The 14,957-nt window shown below is 59.2% G+C and overlaps 2 protein-coding genes across 3 annotated transcripts; both read left to right on the forward strand.

Moving 5' to 3' along the window:
• Nucleotides 1-3,175: 3,175 nt before the first annotated feature.
• Nucleotides 3,176-6,826, forward strand: LOC144246533 (uncharacterized). Its single transcript, XM_085582358.1, has 5 exons — nt 3,176-3,827; nt 4,182-4,519; nt 4,818-5,184; nt 5,390-5,566; nt 5,754-6,826. Exons 1-5 carry the CDS (start codon nt 3,176-3,178, stop codon nt 5,855-5,857), a joined length of 1,638 nt encoding a protein of 545 aa, XP_085438484.1. The 3' UTR covers nt 5,858-6,826.
• Nucleotides 6,827-10,973: 4,147 nt separating this feature from the next.
• LOC144246532 (serine/threonine-protein kinase pim-3-like) lies at nt 10,974-14,618 on the forward strand. 2 transcript variants are annotated; one of them, XM_085579844.1, is made up of 4 exons: nt 10,974-11,048; nt 11,353-11,719; nt 11,925-12,101; nt 12,290-14,618. In XM_085579844.1, exons 2-4 carry the CDS (start codon nt 11,389-11,391, stop codon nt 12,391-12,393), a joined length of 612 nt encoding a protein of 203 aa, XP_085435970.1. In that variant the 5' UTR covers nt 10,974-11,048; nt 11,353-11,388; the 3' UTR covers nt 12,394-14,618. The 2 variants fall into 2 exon arrangements, with proteins under 2 accessions (XP_085435970.1, XP_085435969.1); XM_085579843.1 differs by having other exon boundaries at nt 11,925-12,367.
• Nucleotides 14,619-14,957: the final 339 nt, after the last annotated feature.

The following is a 14,957-nucleotide window of genomic DNA, read 5'->3' on the forward strand; positions in this document are numbered from 1 at the left end:
CTGCTCCGGAAAAATGAAAATCCCAAAGATTAACTCCAAGGCGGATCTTTGAATATCTCCTTGGCATCTAGAGATCTACTATCTGAATCCAATCATGAATATCCTTCAGGTCTCCTTCCCCAGGAGCAGTTAAACATGAGATGGGGTTAAGGCCTTCTTTCCTTCATAGATCTAAATCTCCCATGCCAGCAGATGCTCTTTTGGTTAACAAAAACATAATTTGTTGCGAACCTTCAAGACATGAGAGTCTCTTGCAGTCTTCAGTTAAAATTAAAGCCCTGGCTTTATTTTTTTCTAATCGTATTACAAGTCAAGCTGTGGCTGCACAATTTTGCAAACACTGGGGCCACCCCTCGCCGAGGGGTTTAACATTTTAGCAAGATGGGCCATCGGTCTTCAAGTACAGCCCTGCGGTGTTCTTGCACTAGAACTCCTTTGGCGTGCTCCTGTTCAACATCCACATAAAATTCAACTTCTTTTTCCCTGTCTGGAAGGACTAGGGATCGGTTCATCTGCTTTTTAACACTTTAGAATTCTTCAGAATTCTTTAAAATTCTGCCTTACCTGGCATGGATAGCAGTGTTCCAGGGAGACATCCGTGGCTCCAAAAGACCTGCCTTGAACAGGAGCTCAGTACACAGGCTGGAACCCCTTTCCTTCTCTCCCTTGAAACAGGGCATTGCTTTTTAGACACCACTTGTCCTGGTGGCTCCAAAGTGATTTGGGGAGGTTCCAGATCTAATTTTCCGCTTTTCTGTGGGTCTGCCCACACCTCTGGGTTTACCTCTCAGTAAGTAGGCCTTCTCAGACATTTGACACTAAGTTGCAACGGTGGTAGCTTCTTTATCAGCTTTCACAGTAATGACTGACATTCCCATTTTAGCCATCAAATCCCTGCCCAGTAAATTGCAATCACAAGTAGGCAGAAACAGAAATTCATGCATGTTAGACCTATCTCCACATTTACCAATAGTAGTAGGGTGTTGCAGCATTTCTGAGAGAGAGAGGGCATGATTTATGTTTGGAATAAGATTGAGCCACTCCAGTCTAGGCCTCAGATTTGGGCCTTGTGAGGCCCTCTAAGCCTGAGACGAAGTTAGAAATTTAGAGTTTGTGGCGCAGTTAGAAATTATATTAAGGTGTGATGGGAAGCACTGGGCTGCCTGGGTGTGAAGCAGTATAGCTTTATAGTGTGAGGTTTAGGCAAACTTAAGACAAAGACAAACAATGTTCACTTGCCAATGAGAGTGCCTTTGTAAACTGTAAACTCTATAGAAGTGTATATAAACTGCCATCTTCTCTCTAATAAAGGCGGAACGTTGGATTAACCATATTGGTTTGACGTGCGTTCTGTCCTGTCCAGCTTTCCTGTCTTATGAGGACCCTGGTTTCAGCAGAATCCTGTGGGAATTCTGCTCTCTGAGCATCCTCTCTGCTTTTAGCTGTTCCCAGTGTCCTTGTCCCACAGAGCCTGGCTCTGCCAAGTGCCACTGGCTTCTCTGGGTGCCGAAGGCTGTCCAACAGGAGAAGGACAGTGGTGTTACAGTGATTTTTCATGTGGAATTGCCTGGGACAACTTGGACCAGAACAATATCTATGATGCTGTAGCGCTGGATGGGATTCATCCCAATATGTCCCAACAGGAAGCCCCTAAATCCTCTGCCCAAGATCCTGAATGACAAGGAGGTCCATGCTGGCTCTGTGTTCTCCGGCTGTATCTGACCTGACAGGAAGGGCTTGGACTCTCCAGGAAACTCCAGCCCTGATAATCTGATCTTGATAGCAGGAAAGTCCATCATTGGCTCTACTGGGAAGTCATGGAAGGACAGGGCCAGCATCTGGACAGGGCAGCGTGAGATAACGGAGGGAAATGTAGGAGAACAGATTATGGGAGGCAGGGAATGGGACTGCGGCCCAGCCTCATCCCTAATGGGGTGCAGCTGTATAAGACAGGTGAACAGCACTGAAGGAACAGAAGCACGGAATGCTGATGTTTATTGGCCAACCACAAAAGAGTAAAAGGCCACTCAGTTATTATGCATGTGAGGGAAAAGGGTATAGAAGTTTGTACTGGGGAATAATAAAATGCTGGCGCTTGAAACCTCCCATGGTGTCAGTCACGAGTCTGCAGTCAGGGACATTCCTGTCTGATTGACTGTGCCACTACCAGCAGGTCACCCGTCTCCTGGATGATGGGAAGGCAATGCAGGTTCTATTTGAGGATTTGGAGTTTTGATTCCGTCCCTCGCAGAAAACATCTGGAGCAGGTGTCCAGGTGTGAGACAGAGACAGGGTGTGCTGGGTGAAGAATGGGCTGAGGTACTGGTTTTCAATGGGATAGGATCCATTTTCTTCCCAGCGAGCGGCAAAGAGCTGGGTTTGGATTCAGGATGGGAATGTGGTAGATAGCACAGTGATGGCTTGGATGTTGCTGAGCGGGGCTTGCCCTCCTCAAGGACTTTGCAGTGTCCCATTGGACGACCCATGTCCCATGCTCTGCCAGCAAGGAGGTGAGACCATCAACATTCCCCTCCTCATCCCTGTGTGCTACTTAAAGAAGAATCTTCCACCCACTGTGCTCCAGAGAGCTGGCAGGTGCCCATAGGGAGCCCCCTGATCCCTGCTGGGGCCCTGCGGAGGGCGGGGCCGAGGCAGGGCTGTGAGGGCACAAAGGGGCAGAGCGCTGGCATGAGGCAGGGCTGTGATGTCCCAGGGCTGTGCTGGCCGCAGCACTGTGACATCGCTGCGACATCACCGCGCTGTCGCTGGATAAAAGGGGCCAGCGCCCGCAGCTGCCAGTGCAGTCGCGACGGGACGTGCTGGAGCCATGGGTGCCGGTGACGTCCTGATGGCTGCGCTTGTCCTGCTGCTGGCCGCCGTGGCTGTCTGGTGGGCCTTTGGCCACCGGCAGCCACGGAGCCGGCGGGCACGGACAGCCAAGAGGAGCAAGCGCCGCGGGGCCAGGCCCAGAGGCTCACGGAGGAAGCGAGGAGCCCCTGCGGCTCCCAGGCTCCCCAGGCCTCGGGCCGCTCCTGGCAAGCGGCCGCGTGCTCCCGCCAGCCCCCTGGGCAGCCCCTGCGGCTGCGGCCCCTGCCTGGCAGAGGCCCGGGAGCTGCGGGAACTGATGCTGCAGCTCTGGGATGGCAGCGGGACACGTGCGCCCTTCTACTCGGGGATGTGGCAGGTCTTGTGGACAGAACTGCAGGAGCTGCTGAAGCGAAGCCACCTGGCCTGCTGTGGCTCGGCCAGCTCCTCCAGAGGCCTCCATCCCTTCCAGAGGCTGCTCCCAGAAACATTCTCCATCCCTGGGAGAGCCTCGAGGCCTGCAAGGATGGCACAGCAGGGGGGAGACACCACCATCCTTGCAGGAACCTCAGGCTGTCAGAGACCCTGCACCCTGCCAGGAGCCTCTGATCTCTCTGACAGCCTCCATCCCTCGCAGAGGCTCAGTGAGACCCGTCAGCCTGCACAAGGTGCAGAGCCCGTGGACTGGTCTCCCAGCTCCCTTGGACTTGTGGACATCAGCAACACGGGCTCAATCCTGGCCATTGACGTGGCAGGGGAGAGCCCGCAAGTCCAAATGGGAGCCCAGCCCGATGCAGGGGAGCCTTCTCAGGAGCAGCTGGCGGGGCAGCAAACATCCTGGAGCCACCAGTGGTCATCCCACAGCGGCCAGGACGACCAGGACGCTGTGCTGGTTGTGCCAGCCAGCAACAGCCCGAGCCTGGTGGTGGAGAGGAGCCTCCAGACACCAAGGAGGTTCCTCCACCTGCAGGAAGCTGCCCCAAGACAGCCCTCGAGTGCCGAAAAGGGCTTCCTAGTAGCAGGTGAGATCTCCCGCGGGGCTCTGGAGGGGCGCGGCCCGGCCAGGCCAGGGCCCCCAAGAGCAGCCTAGTCGCTGGCTCTTTGCAGCGCCTGCGGTGCACGGCGTGAACAGCCCTGTCTGCTTTGCAGCCGCTCCTGGGACTCCCCTGGGCCAAGGCTCGGGCTGCAGCCCCGGCCGTCGGCAGGAGCGGAGCCCAGCCCACGCCGCCGGGGACAGCGACGGTGCCGCCCCGGCCCGCTGCCCCGGGGCTGCCGCAGCCGCCTGTGCGCGCTGCCCCGGCCCGGCTCCGCCGCTCGCCAGCCCGGCGGCTGCAGGGCCGTGGCCGCTGCCCGGCGCGCAGCAGGAAGCAGGTGAGAGCGCGGCGGCCGCGGGGGCCCGGCCCGCTTCACTCGCGGGCACTTGCGGGGCGTTCTGGGCGCCAGGCTGACGGCTTCTCTCGGCCGCAGGGCAAAGGAGGCAGCGGCAGGAGCGGTACCTGTGGGGCCCGCAGCTGGGCAGCGGCGGCTTCGGCACCGTCTACTCGGGCATCCGCCTCTCGGACGGGAGCCCGGTGAGTGGCCGCCGCGGCCGGGCGGGGCAGGAGGGGCAGCGGCGGGGAGCGGCAGGGCTGGAGCTCAGCCCTCCTCTCTCCGTGGCTCGCAGGTGGCCATCAAACGCGTGGACCGGGAGAGCGTCCTGCAGTGGGACGAGCTGGTGAGCGAGCGGGGCCAGCGGGACAGAGCGGGGCGCGGCGGGCAGGGAGAATCCCGGGGCGGGCTCGGCGTGCGGAGCCGCAGCCCCGCGGGCCCGGGCACGGCCAACAGCGGTGCTGGGGCCGGGCAGGGCCCCCCGAGCATCCCCCGGTCGGGAGGCAGCGCAGGCGGCAGGGAGGCTGCGCCAGGGGCACTGGGGCATCCCGGGCAGGGCGCAGCGCAGCCCCAGGGCTGCAGCAGCAGCAGCAGCAGCAGCAGCTGCAGGCCTGCCCGAGGCACCGATTGTCTCCCGCTGACAGCCCGACGGCACCCGCGTGCCCTTGGAGGTGGTGCTGATGGAGAAGGTGGGCTCTGGCTGCCACAACATCATCCAGCTCCTGGACTGGTTTGAGCTGCCCGACAGCTTCGTGCTGGTGCTGGAGCGCCCGGAGGCATCGCAGGATCTCCTGGAGTTCCTGCAGGAGCAGGGCTGCCTGTGCGAGGTGCAGGCGCGCTGGCTTTTCTGCCAGGTGCTGGAGGCCGTGCGGCACTGCACCGCCTGCGGCGTCCTGCACCGGGACATCAAGCCGGAGAACCTGCTGGTGGACCCGGAGAGCGGCGACCTGAAGCTGATCGACTTCGGCTGCGGCGCCTTCCTCCAGGAGCGGGCCTTCACGGGCTTTGCCGGTGAGCCATGGCCTGGGCCCTGCTCCCGGTGCCTTCTTGGCCTCGCGGAATGGTTTTGTGCCTTTGGCCAGCTGGCCGGGGGATGCGGGGTGGCCTCGGGGGGAAGCTGTGGCCGTGGGTGTGGGCCCTGCCTCGGCCAGGAGGCTGGCGCCGGGCTCTGGAAGGCAGCAGCCTGCGCCCGGCCAGCGCCGCCCGTCTCCCCTAGGAACCCACGCGTACAGCCCGCCCGAGTGGATCTGGCTCGGCTGCTACCACGGCCACGCGGCCACCGTCTGGTCCCTGGGCGTGCTGCTGTACGTCATGGTGTGCGGGAGCCTCCCCTTCCAGGACGACCATGCCATCGTGCTGGGCAAGCTCTCCTTCGGGCAGCAGCTCTCTCCAGGTTGGTGTCTGGCCTCAAGACGCCGGGCTTTGGCAGCTGGCGGCGCTCAGCCCGGCGCGGCCCTCACGCAGCTCGGCGGGACGTGGCTCTGCCCTCCAGGGCCGGCCGCAGGAGGGGCCCGTGCCGACGGGGGCAGCTGGCCAGGAGACTCTGCCGCTGACCGGCGCTTTCTGGCTTCTCTCCCCAGAGCTCCAGCACCTGATCCGATGGTGTTTGGCCAAGCACCCTGCGGACAGGCCGGAGCTGGACGAGATCTCGTGCCACCCTTGGGTGCGGGGCCGGTGTTCTTGATGCCTTGCCGGAGCCTCTGCAGCACCCACTTACCGAGTCCCACGCAGGACTGAGGACCAGGAAAATAAAACAAGAAACCCATTGCAGTGTGTCAAGGATGGTCCATGTCAGCAACTTCAGCTAAAGAGGGATATTGGTGGGGAAAAGGGAGACAAAGGAGCCCTTGGAGGGCTGAAAACGCTAACGGTGGTGGGGGAGAGCCCAAGACACTCCTTCTCCGTATCCCTATCCCTTCCACTGGGGAAGCCCTGGCTAAAATCCAGGAAAATCAGTGCTGTGGATCCGAGGATCAGAACCAGGATCTGTGTGGAGAGCGGAGCTCACGGGAGGCACATGAATGGAACCGAGTGAGGCTGGGGCAGGAGGGTCAGGCCGAGCAGAGAAGGGGGACCCTCCCTCTGTCCATGCCAAGGCCCAGGGCAGCCCTGTCCCGGGAAGTGCGCAGGGAGTGGATCCTTGAGCTGCTGCACCTTCACACTGCCCTCGCTCAGCCCGGAACCCCCTCATTGCCCGGGGCAGCTGGTGGCACTGGGGAGTGGAGAGGGGAAGAAGCAGAACACAAGGATCTGTCCTACACCCCCACATGGACTGTGATGCCAGCTTCACGGGCTGCAGCAAATGGCTGCCCTGTTGGGACCACCAGCAGAAACCTCCAGCAACATCCTAATTTACTGCTCCGGAAAAATGAAAATCCCAAAGATTAACTCCAAGGCGGATCTTTGAATATCTCCTTGGCATCTAGAGATCTACTATCTGAATCCAATCATGAATATCCTTCAGGTCTCCTTCCCCAGGAGCAGTTAAACATGAGATGGGGTTAAGGCCTTCTTTCCTTCATAGATCTAAATCTCCCATGCCAGCAGATGCTCTTTTGGTTAACAAAAACATAATTTGTTGCGAACCTTTAAGACATGAGAGTCTCTTGCAGTCTTCAGTTACGATTAAAGCCGTGGCTTTATTTTTTTCTAATCGTATTACAAGTCAAGCTGTGGCTGCATAATTTTGCAAACACTGGGGCCACCCCTCGCCGAGGGGTTTAACATTTTAGCAAGATGGGCCATCGGTCTTCAAGTACAGCCCTGCGGTGTTCTTGCACTAGAACTCCTTTGGCGTGCTCCTGTTCAACATCCACATAAAACTCAACTTCTTTTTCCCTGTCTGGAAGGACTAGGGATCGGTTCATCTGCTTTTTAACACTTTAGAATTCTTCAGAATTCTTTAAAATTCTGCCTTACCTGGCATGGATAGCAGTGTTCCAGGGAGACATCCGTGGCTCCAAAAGACCTGCCTTGAACAGGAGCTCAGTACACAGGCTGGAACCCCTTTCCTTCTCTCCCTTGAAACAGGGCATTGCTTTTTAGACACCACTTGTCCTGGTGGCTCCAAAGTGATTTGGGGAGGTTCCAGATCTAATTTTCCACATTTCTGTGGGTCTGCCCAAACCTCTGGGTTTACTTCTCAGTAAGTAGGCCTTCTCAGACATTTGACACTAAGTTGCAATGGTGGTAGCTTCTTTATCAGCTTTCACAGTAATGACTGACATTCCCATTTTAGCCATCAAATCCCTGCCCAGTAAATTGCAATCACAAGTAGGCAGAAACCGAAATTCATGCATGTTAGACCTATCTCCACATTTACCAATAGTAGTAGGGTGTTGCAGCATTTCTGAGAGAGAGAGGGCATGATTTATGTTTGGAATAAGATTGAGCCACTCCAGTCTAGGCCTCAGACTTGGGCCTTGTGAGGCCCTCTAAGCCTGAGACGAAGTTAGAAATTTAGAGTTTGTGGCGCCGTTAGAAATTATATTAAGGTGTGATGGGAAGCACTGGGCTGCCTGGGTGTGAAGCAGTATAGCTTTATAGTGTGAGGTTTAGGCGAACTTAAGACAAAGACAAACAATGTTCACTTGCCAATGAGAGTGCCTTTGTAAACTGTAAACTCTATAGAAGTGTATATAAACTGCCATCTTCTCGCCAATAAAGGCGGAACGTTGGATTAACCATATTGGTTCGACGTGCGTTCTGTCCTGTCCAGCTTTCCTGTCTTATGAGGACCCTGGTTTCAGCAGAATCCTGTGGGAATTCTGCTCTCTGAGCATCCTCTCTGCTTTTAGCTGTTCCTAGTGTCCTTGTCCCACAGAGCATGGCTCTGCCAAGTGCCACTGGCTTCTCTGGGTGCCAAAGGGTGTCCAACAGGAGAAGGACAGTGGTGTTACAGTGATCTTTCACGTGGAATTGCCTGGGACAACTTGGACCAGAACAATATCTATGATGCTGTAGCGTTGGATGGGATTCATCCCAATATGTCCCAACAGGAAGCCCCTAAATCCTCTGCCCAAGATCCTGAATGACAAGGAGGTCCATGCTGGCTCTGTGTTCTCCGGCTGTATCTGACCTGACAGGAAGGGCTTGGACTCTCCAGGAAACTCCAGCCCTGATAATCTGATCTTGATAGCAGGAAAGGCCATCATTGGCTCTACTGGGAAGTGATGGAAGGACAGGGCCAGCATCTGGACAGGGCAGCGTGAGATAACGGAGGGAAATGTAGGACAACAGATGATGGGACGGACAGAATGGGGCTGTGGCCCAGCCTCATCCCTAATGGGGTGCAGCTGTATAAGACAGGTGAACAGCACTGAAGGAACAGAAGCACGGAATGCTGATGTTTATTGGCCAACCACAAAAGAGTAAAAGGCCACTCAGTTATTATGCATGTGAGGGAAAAGGGTATAGAAGTTTGTACTGGGGAATAATAAAATGCTGGCGCTTGAAACCTCCCATGGTGTCAGTCACGAGTCTGCAGTCAGGGACATTCCTGTCTGATTGACTGTGCCACTACCAGCAGGTCACCCGTCTCCTGGATGATGGGAAGGCAATGCAGGTTCTATTTGAGGATTTGGAGTTTTGATTCCGTCCCTCGCAGAAAACATCTGGAGCAGGTGTCCAGGTGTGAGACAGAGACAGGGTGTGCTGGGTGAAGAATGGGCTGAGGTACTGGTTTTCAATGGGATAGGATCCATTTTCTTCCCAGCGAGCGCCAAAGAGCTGGGTTTGGATTCAGGACGGGAATGTGGTAGATAGCACAGTGATGGCTTGGATGTTGCTGAGCGGGGCTTGCCCTCCCCAAGGACTTTGCAGTGTCCCATTGGATGACCCATGTCCCATGCTCTGCCAGCAAGGAGGTGAGACCATCAGCATTCCCCTCCTCATCCCTGTGTGCTACTTAAAGAAGAATCTTCCACCCACTGTGCTCCAGAGAGCTGGCAGGTGCCCATAGGGAGCCCCCTGATCCCTGCTGGGGCCTTGCGGAGGGCGGGGCCGAGGCAGGGCTGTGAGGGCACAAAGGGGCAGAGCGCTGGCGTGAGGCAGGGCTGTGATGTCCCAGGGCTGTGCTGGCCGCAGCACTGTGACATCGCTGCGACATCACCGCGCTGTCGCTGGATAAAAGGGGCCAGCGCCTGCAGCTGCCAGTGCAGTCGCGATGGGACGTGCTGGAGCCATGGGTGCCGGTGACGTCCTGCTGACTGCGCTTGTCCTGCTGCTGGCCGCCGTGGCTGTCTGGTGGGCCTTTGGCCACCGGCAGCCACGGAGGCGGCGGGCACGGACAGCCAAGAGGAGCAAGCGCCGCGGGGCCAGGCCCAGAGGCTCACGGAGGAAGCGAGGAGCCCCTGCGGCTCCCAGGCTCCCCCGGCCTCGGGCCGCTCCTGGCAAGCGGCCGCGTGCTCCCGCCAGCCCCCTGGGCAGCCCCTGCGGCTGCGGCCCCTGCCTGGCAGAGGCCCGGGAGCTGCGGGAACTGATGCTGCAGCTCTGGGATGGTAGCGGGACACGTGCGCCGCTCTACTCGGGGATGTGGCAGGCCTTGTGGACAGAACTGCAGGAGCTGCTGAAGCGAAGCCACCTGGCCTGCTGTGGCTCGGCCAGCTCCTCCAGAGGCCTCCATCCCTTCCAGAGGCTGCTCCCAGAAACATTCTCCATCCCTGGGAGAGCCTCGAGGCCTGCAAGGATGGCACAGCAGGGGGGAGACACCACCATCCTTGCAGGAACCTCAGGCTGTCAGAGACCCTGCACCCTGCCAGGAGCCTCTGCTCTCTCTGACAGCCTCCATCCCGCGCAGAGGCTCAGTGAGACCCATCAGCCTGCACAAGGTGCAGAGCCCGTGGACTGGTCTCCCAGCTCCCTTGGACTTGTGGACATCAGCAACACGGGCTCAATCCTGACCATTGACGTGGCAGGGGAGAGCCCGCAAGTCCAAATGGGAGCCCAGCCCGATGCAGGGGAGCCTTCTCAGGAGCAGCTGGTGGGGCAGCAAACATCCTGGAGCCAGCAGTGGTCATCCCACAGCGGCCAGGACGACCAGGACGCTGTGCTGGTTGTGCCAGCCAGCAACAGCCCGAGCCTGGTGGTGGAGAGGAGCCTCCAGACACCAAGGAGGTTCCTCCACCTGCAGGGAGCTGCCCCAAGACAGCTCTCGAGTGCCGAAAAGGGCTTCCTAGTACCAGGTGAGATCTCCCGCGGGGCTCTGGAGGGGCGCGGCCCGGCCAGGCCAGGGCCCCCGAGAGCAGCCTAGTCGCTGGCTCTTTGCAGCGCCTGCGATGCACGGCGTGAAAAAGCCCCGTCTGCCTTGCAGCCGCTCTTGGGACTCCCCTGGGCCAAGGCTCGGGCTGCAGCCCCGGCCGTCGGCAGGAGCGGAGCCCAGCCCACGCCGCCGGGGACAGCGACGGTGCCGCCCCGCCGCGCTGCCCCGGGGCTGCCGCAGCCGCCTGTGCGCGCTGCCCCGGCCCGGCTCCGCCGCTCGCCAGCCCGGCGGCTGCAGGGCCGTGGCCGCTGCCCGGCGCGCAGCACGAAGCAGGTGAGAGCGCGGCGGCCGCGGGGGCCCGGCCCGCTTCACTCGCGGGCACTTGCGGGGGGTTCTGGGCGCAAGGCTGATGGCTTCTCTCGGCCGCAGGGCAAAGGAGGCAGCGGCAGGAGCGGTACCTGCTGGGCCCGCAGCTGGGCAGCGGCGGCTTCGGCACCGTCTACTCGGGCATCCGCCTCTCGGACGGGAGCCCGGTGAGTGGCCGCCGCGGCCGGGCGGGGCAGGAGGGGCAGCGGCGGGGAGCGGCAGGGCTGGAGCTCAGCCCTCCTCTCTCCGTGGCTCGCAGGTGGCCATCAAACGCGTGGACCGGGAGAGCGTCCTGCAGTGGGACGAGCTGGTGAGCGAGCGGGGCCAGCGGGACAGAGCGGGGCGCGGCGGGCAGGGAGAATCCCGGGGCGGGCTCGGCGTGCGGAGCCGCAGCCCCGCGGGCCCGGGCACGGCCAACAGCGGTGCTGGGGCCGGGCAGGGGCCCCCGAGCATCCCCCGGGCGGGAGGCAGCGCAGGCGGCAGGGAGGCTGCGCCAGGGGCACTGGGGCATCCCGGGCAGGGCGCAGCGCAGCCCCAGGGCTGCAGCAGCAGCAGCAGCAGCAGCAGCAGCAGCTGCAGGCCTGCCCGAGGCACTGATTGTCTCCCGCTGACAGCCCGACGGCACCCGCGTGCCCTTGGAGGTGGTGCTGATGGAGAAGGTGGGCTCTGGCTGCCACAACATCATCCAGCTCCTGGACTGGTTTGAGCTGCCCGACAGCTTCGTGCTGGTGCTGGAGCGCCCGGAGGCATCGCAGGATCTCCTGGAGTTCCTGCAGGAGCAGGGCTGCCTGTGCGAGGTGCAGGCGCGCTGGCTTTTCTGCCAGGTGCTGGAGGCCGTGCGGCACTGCACCGCCTGCGGCGTCCTGCACCGGGACATCAAGCCGGAGAACCTGCTGGTGGACCCGGAGAGCGGCGACCTGAAGCTGATCGACTTCGGCTGCGGCGCCTTCCTCCAGGAGCGGGCCTTCACGGGCTTTGCCGGTGAGCCATGGCCTGGGCCCTGCTCCCGGTGCCTTCTTGGCCTCGCGGAATGGTTTCGTGCCTTTGGCCAGCTGGCCGGGGGATGCGGGGTGGCCTCGGGGGGAAGCTGTGGCCGTGGGTGCGGGCCCTGCCTCGGCCAGGAGGCTGGCGCCGGGCTCTGGAAGGCAGCAGCCTGCGCCCGGCCAGCGCCGCCCGTCTCCCCTAGGAACCCACGCGTACAGCCCGCCCGAGTGGATCTGGCTCGGCTGCTACCACGGCCACGCGGCCACCGTCTGGTCCCTGGGCGTGCTGCTGTACGTCATGGTGTGCGGGAGCCTCCCCTTCCAGGACGACCATGCCATCGTGCTGGGCAAGCTCTCCTTCGGGCAGCAGCTCTCTCCAGGTGGGTGTCTGGCCTCAAGACGCCGGGCTTTGGCAGCTGGCGGCGCTCAGCCCGGCGCGGCCCTCACGCAGCTCGGCGGGACGTGGCTCTGCCCTCCAGGGCCGGCCGCAGTAGGGGCCCGTGCCGACGGGGGCAGCTGGCCAGGAGACTTCTGCCGCTGACCGGCGCTTTCTGGCTTCTCTCCCCAGAGCTCCAGCACCTGATCCGATGGTGTTTGGCCAAGCACCCTGCGGACAGGCCGGAGCTGGACGAGATCTCGTGCCACCCTTGGGTGCGGGGCCAGCGTTCTTGATGCCTTGCCGGAGCCTCTGCAGCACCCACTTACCGAGTCCCACGCAGGACGGAGGACCAGGAAAATAAAACAAGAAACCCATTGCAGTGTGTCAAGGATGGTCCATGTCAGCAACTTCAGCTAAAGAAACCTCTTGGGAAAAGGGGGAATCAGATTGCTGTCTTCAGCTTTTGTCAAGCTTTCCATGTCTTTCCTCCAGAGTGGCACTTTTGTGTCTTCACGCTCAGGCCGTAGTGAGGGGAGGAGGGGCTTTACGAAGCCAAGATATGCAACAGTGAAACAACAGCTGCCCTTTCAAAGTGGTAGGGCTTCTTGGTGTCTCGTGAAGTGGCACACAGCCCGCAGGTTTCAGGGACAGAGACCTTCTTCTCTTACCAGAGCTCTGACGAGAGCCATAAGGTACAAAATATCATTTCTGGTTGACCCCTGCTGAACTCTTCTTCCTCCCTCTGAAATGGGAGGCAGGGCTGGGCGCTTGACCAGCTGGGTATGCACCATCTTAAGTCATGTGCATGGAGCCCACAGGAAATTTTGAGATGCCAGAGTCATTCCCATGGTGCTGGTCTCATTTTACCTTCCAAAAATATCTTCTGCTGCCTTAAAAACAACCAATGGTAATGAAAAGTGCAGTAACCAGTCACAGGAAAGCACCCAGGTGCCTGCCTGTGGGCAGGTACCATCTACTAAACCTGTGCCACCTTCTGCCTACTGCCCTGACCTCCCAAAACAGGGAAATAAATGTGGGGCTTTTTTTCATAAATGTGCCTGCTCTTTCAGTTTTCTTCCCTGTTGCAGAATTTCTGAGAGCGAGAGGGCATGATTTATGTCTGGAGTGAGAATTCAGCTACCCCTCAGACTGGGCCCCTGATAAGCGGCTTTGATGGGGCCTAGGAGCCTTTGACGCAGTAAGAAATTAGTTGTGGGGCAGTTAGAAATTATGTTAAGGTAGCTACAAAGTAATGAGCTATCTGAGTGTTAATTAGGGTAGAGCTGCAGTGTGACAAGCTTGATCACCTTAAGGCAAAGGTAAACAATGTTAGCTTGCCAATGAGAGTGCCTTTGTAAACTCTGAACTATATTGAAGTGCATATAAACTGCCATATTCTCACTAATAAAGGGAGAATGTAGCATTAACCATATTGGTTCCATCTGCATTCTGTCCTGTCCAGCTTTCCTATCTTATGAAGACCCTGGCTTCTCTTCCCTTTTATGCTGGCTGCTGACTCCCTTGTGCCCTGAATGGCGCTCCCAGTCTCTACCTGTAGACCTGACTTGAGCCGTGATCCTTCCAGCCAGGACCCCACTGTGACAGGATGGTGAGAGCTCTGTGTGTCAACCATCATCTGGAGCCTGAGCTGGGAGTGGTAATTATCCCTTTTCCAGAGGCCTGTGAGTGGTGACTGCCAATTGTCCAAGGATCATGACACATTTCCTCCAGGAGCTGGAGTTCCCCGTGTCTGCACAGCTCTGGGATGCTGGTGACCGCAGGCCTAGAGCCATTGAGAACTGGAGGTTTCTGGTCACCCCATGCTGCAGTTTCTCATCAGGCTACAGGAGATGACATCAGTCTGGGGCCTGCCAGGGTCCCACCTCACCTGGGAAGCATGTGGATGTTTGACACATTTGGGTGTTTCCCCAGTTTATCCTCATTTCTTCAGGGGGGGCACTTGCACCTCCCAGCTTGCCCTAAAATGGTGGCTCCTCCCTCACCCTGGCCCTGGTCATTATGAGGGGACATTGGGGCTCAGCTGGGGGTAGAAATGGTCCCAAATGGTATTGAACTTCTGTGGGAACCAGGCCAGCAAGGAGGTGACACTACTTCTTTCAGGGAACTGTACAAAGTCAGAAGATCCTCGCAGAAGACCTTCTCCATTTCTCCAAGATGAGCTCCTCCAGCCGATGTGCTCCAGAGCCTTGACTAAGGGATTGCTTCCAGCTGCTGAGGCACAAGTCCCGAAAAATTCACCAGCAGAAAATTCGCCGTGTCTGCCACCTGGGGAGATGCTGTGCAAAAACGAATGAGTTTTTCACTGTGGTTGCCAGGATAAAAGGGAAGGAGCTATTTCAGGCACAACTGAATGAACTTGGGATCCGCCGATCTGCTTACCCAAGTAGCTCCACTGTAGCAGGGACAGCCTCAGGGACAGACCCAGGGACAGCTCAGGGACAGCCTCAGGGACAGACCCAGGGACAGCCTCAGGGACAGACCCAGGGACAGCTCAGGGACAGCCCCAGGGACAGCTCAGGGCCAGTCTCAGGGACAGCTCAGGGCCAGTCTCAGGGCCAGCCCCAGCGACAGACCCAGGGACAGCCTCAGGGACAGCCACAGGGACAGCCTCAGGGACAGCCCCAGCGACAGACCCAGGGACAGCCTCAGGGACAGCCACAGGGACAGCTCAGGGACAGCCCCAGGGACAGCCTCAGGGATAGACCTAAGACAGCCCCTGGGACAGCCCAGGGACAGCCCCAGGGACAGCCTCAGGGACAGCCCAGGGACAGCCCAGGGCCAGCCTCAGGGACAGCTCAGGGCCAGTCTCAGGGACAGCCTCAGGGACAGACCCAGG

The sequence above is a fragment of the Lonchura striata genome, chromosome 5 (assembly GCF_050655825.1).
Source record: "Lonchura striata isolate lonStrDom1 chromosome 5, ASM5065582v1, whole genome shotgun sequence".
NCBI classification, from domain to species: Eukaryota; Metazoa; Chordata; class Aves; order Passeriformes; family Estrildidae; genus Lonchura; species Lonchura striata.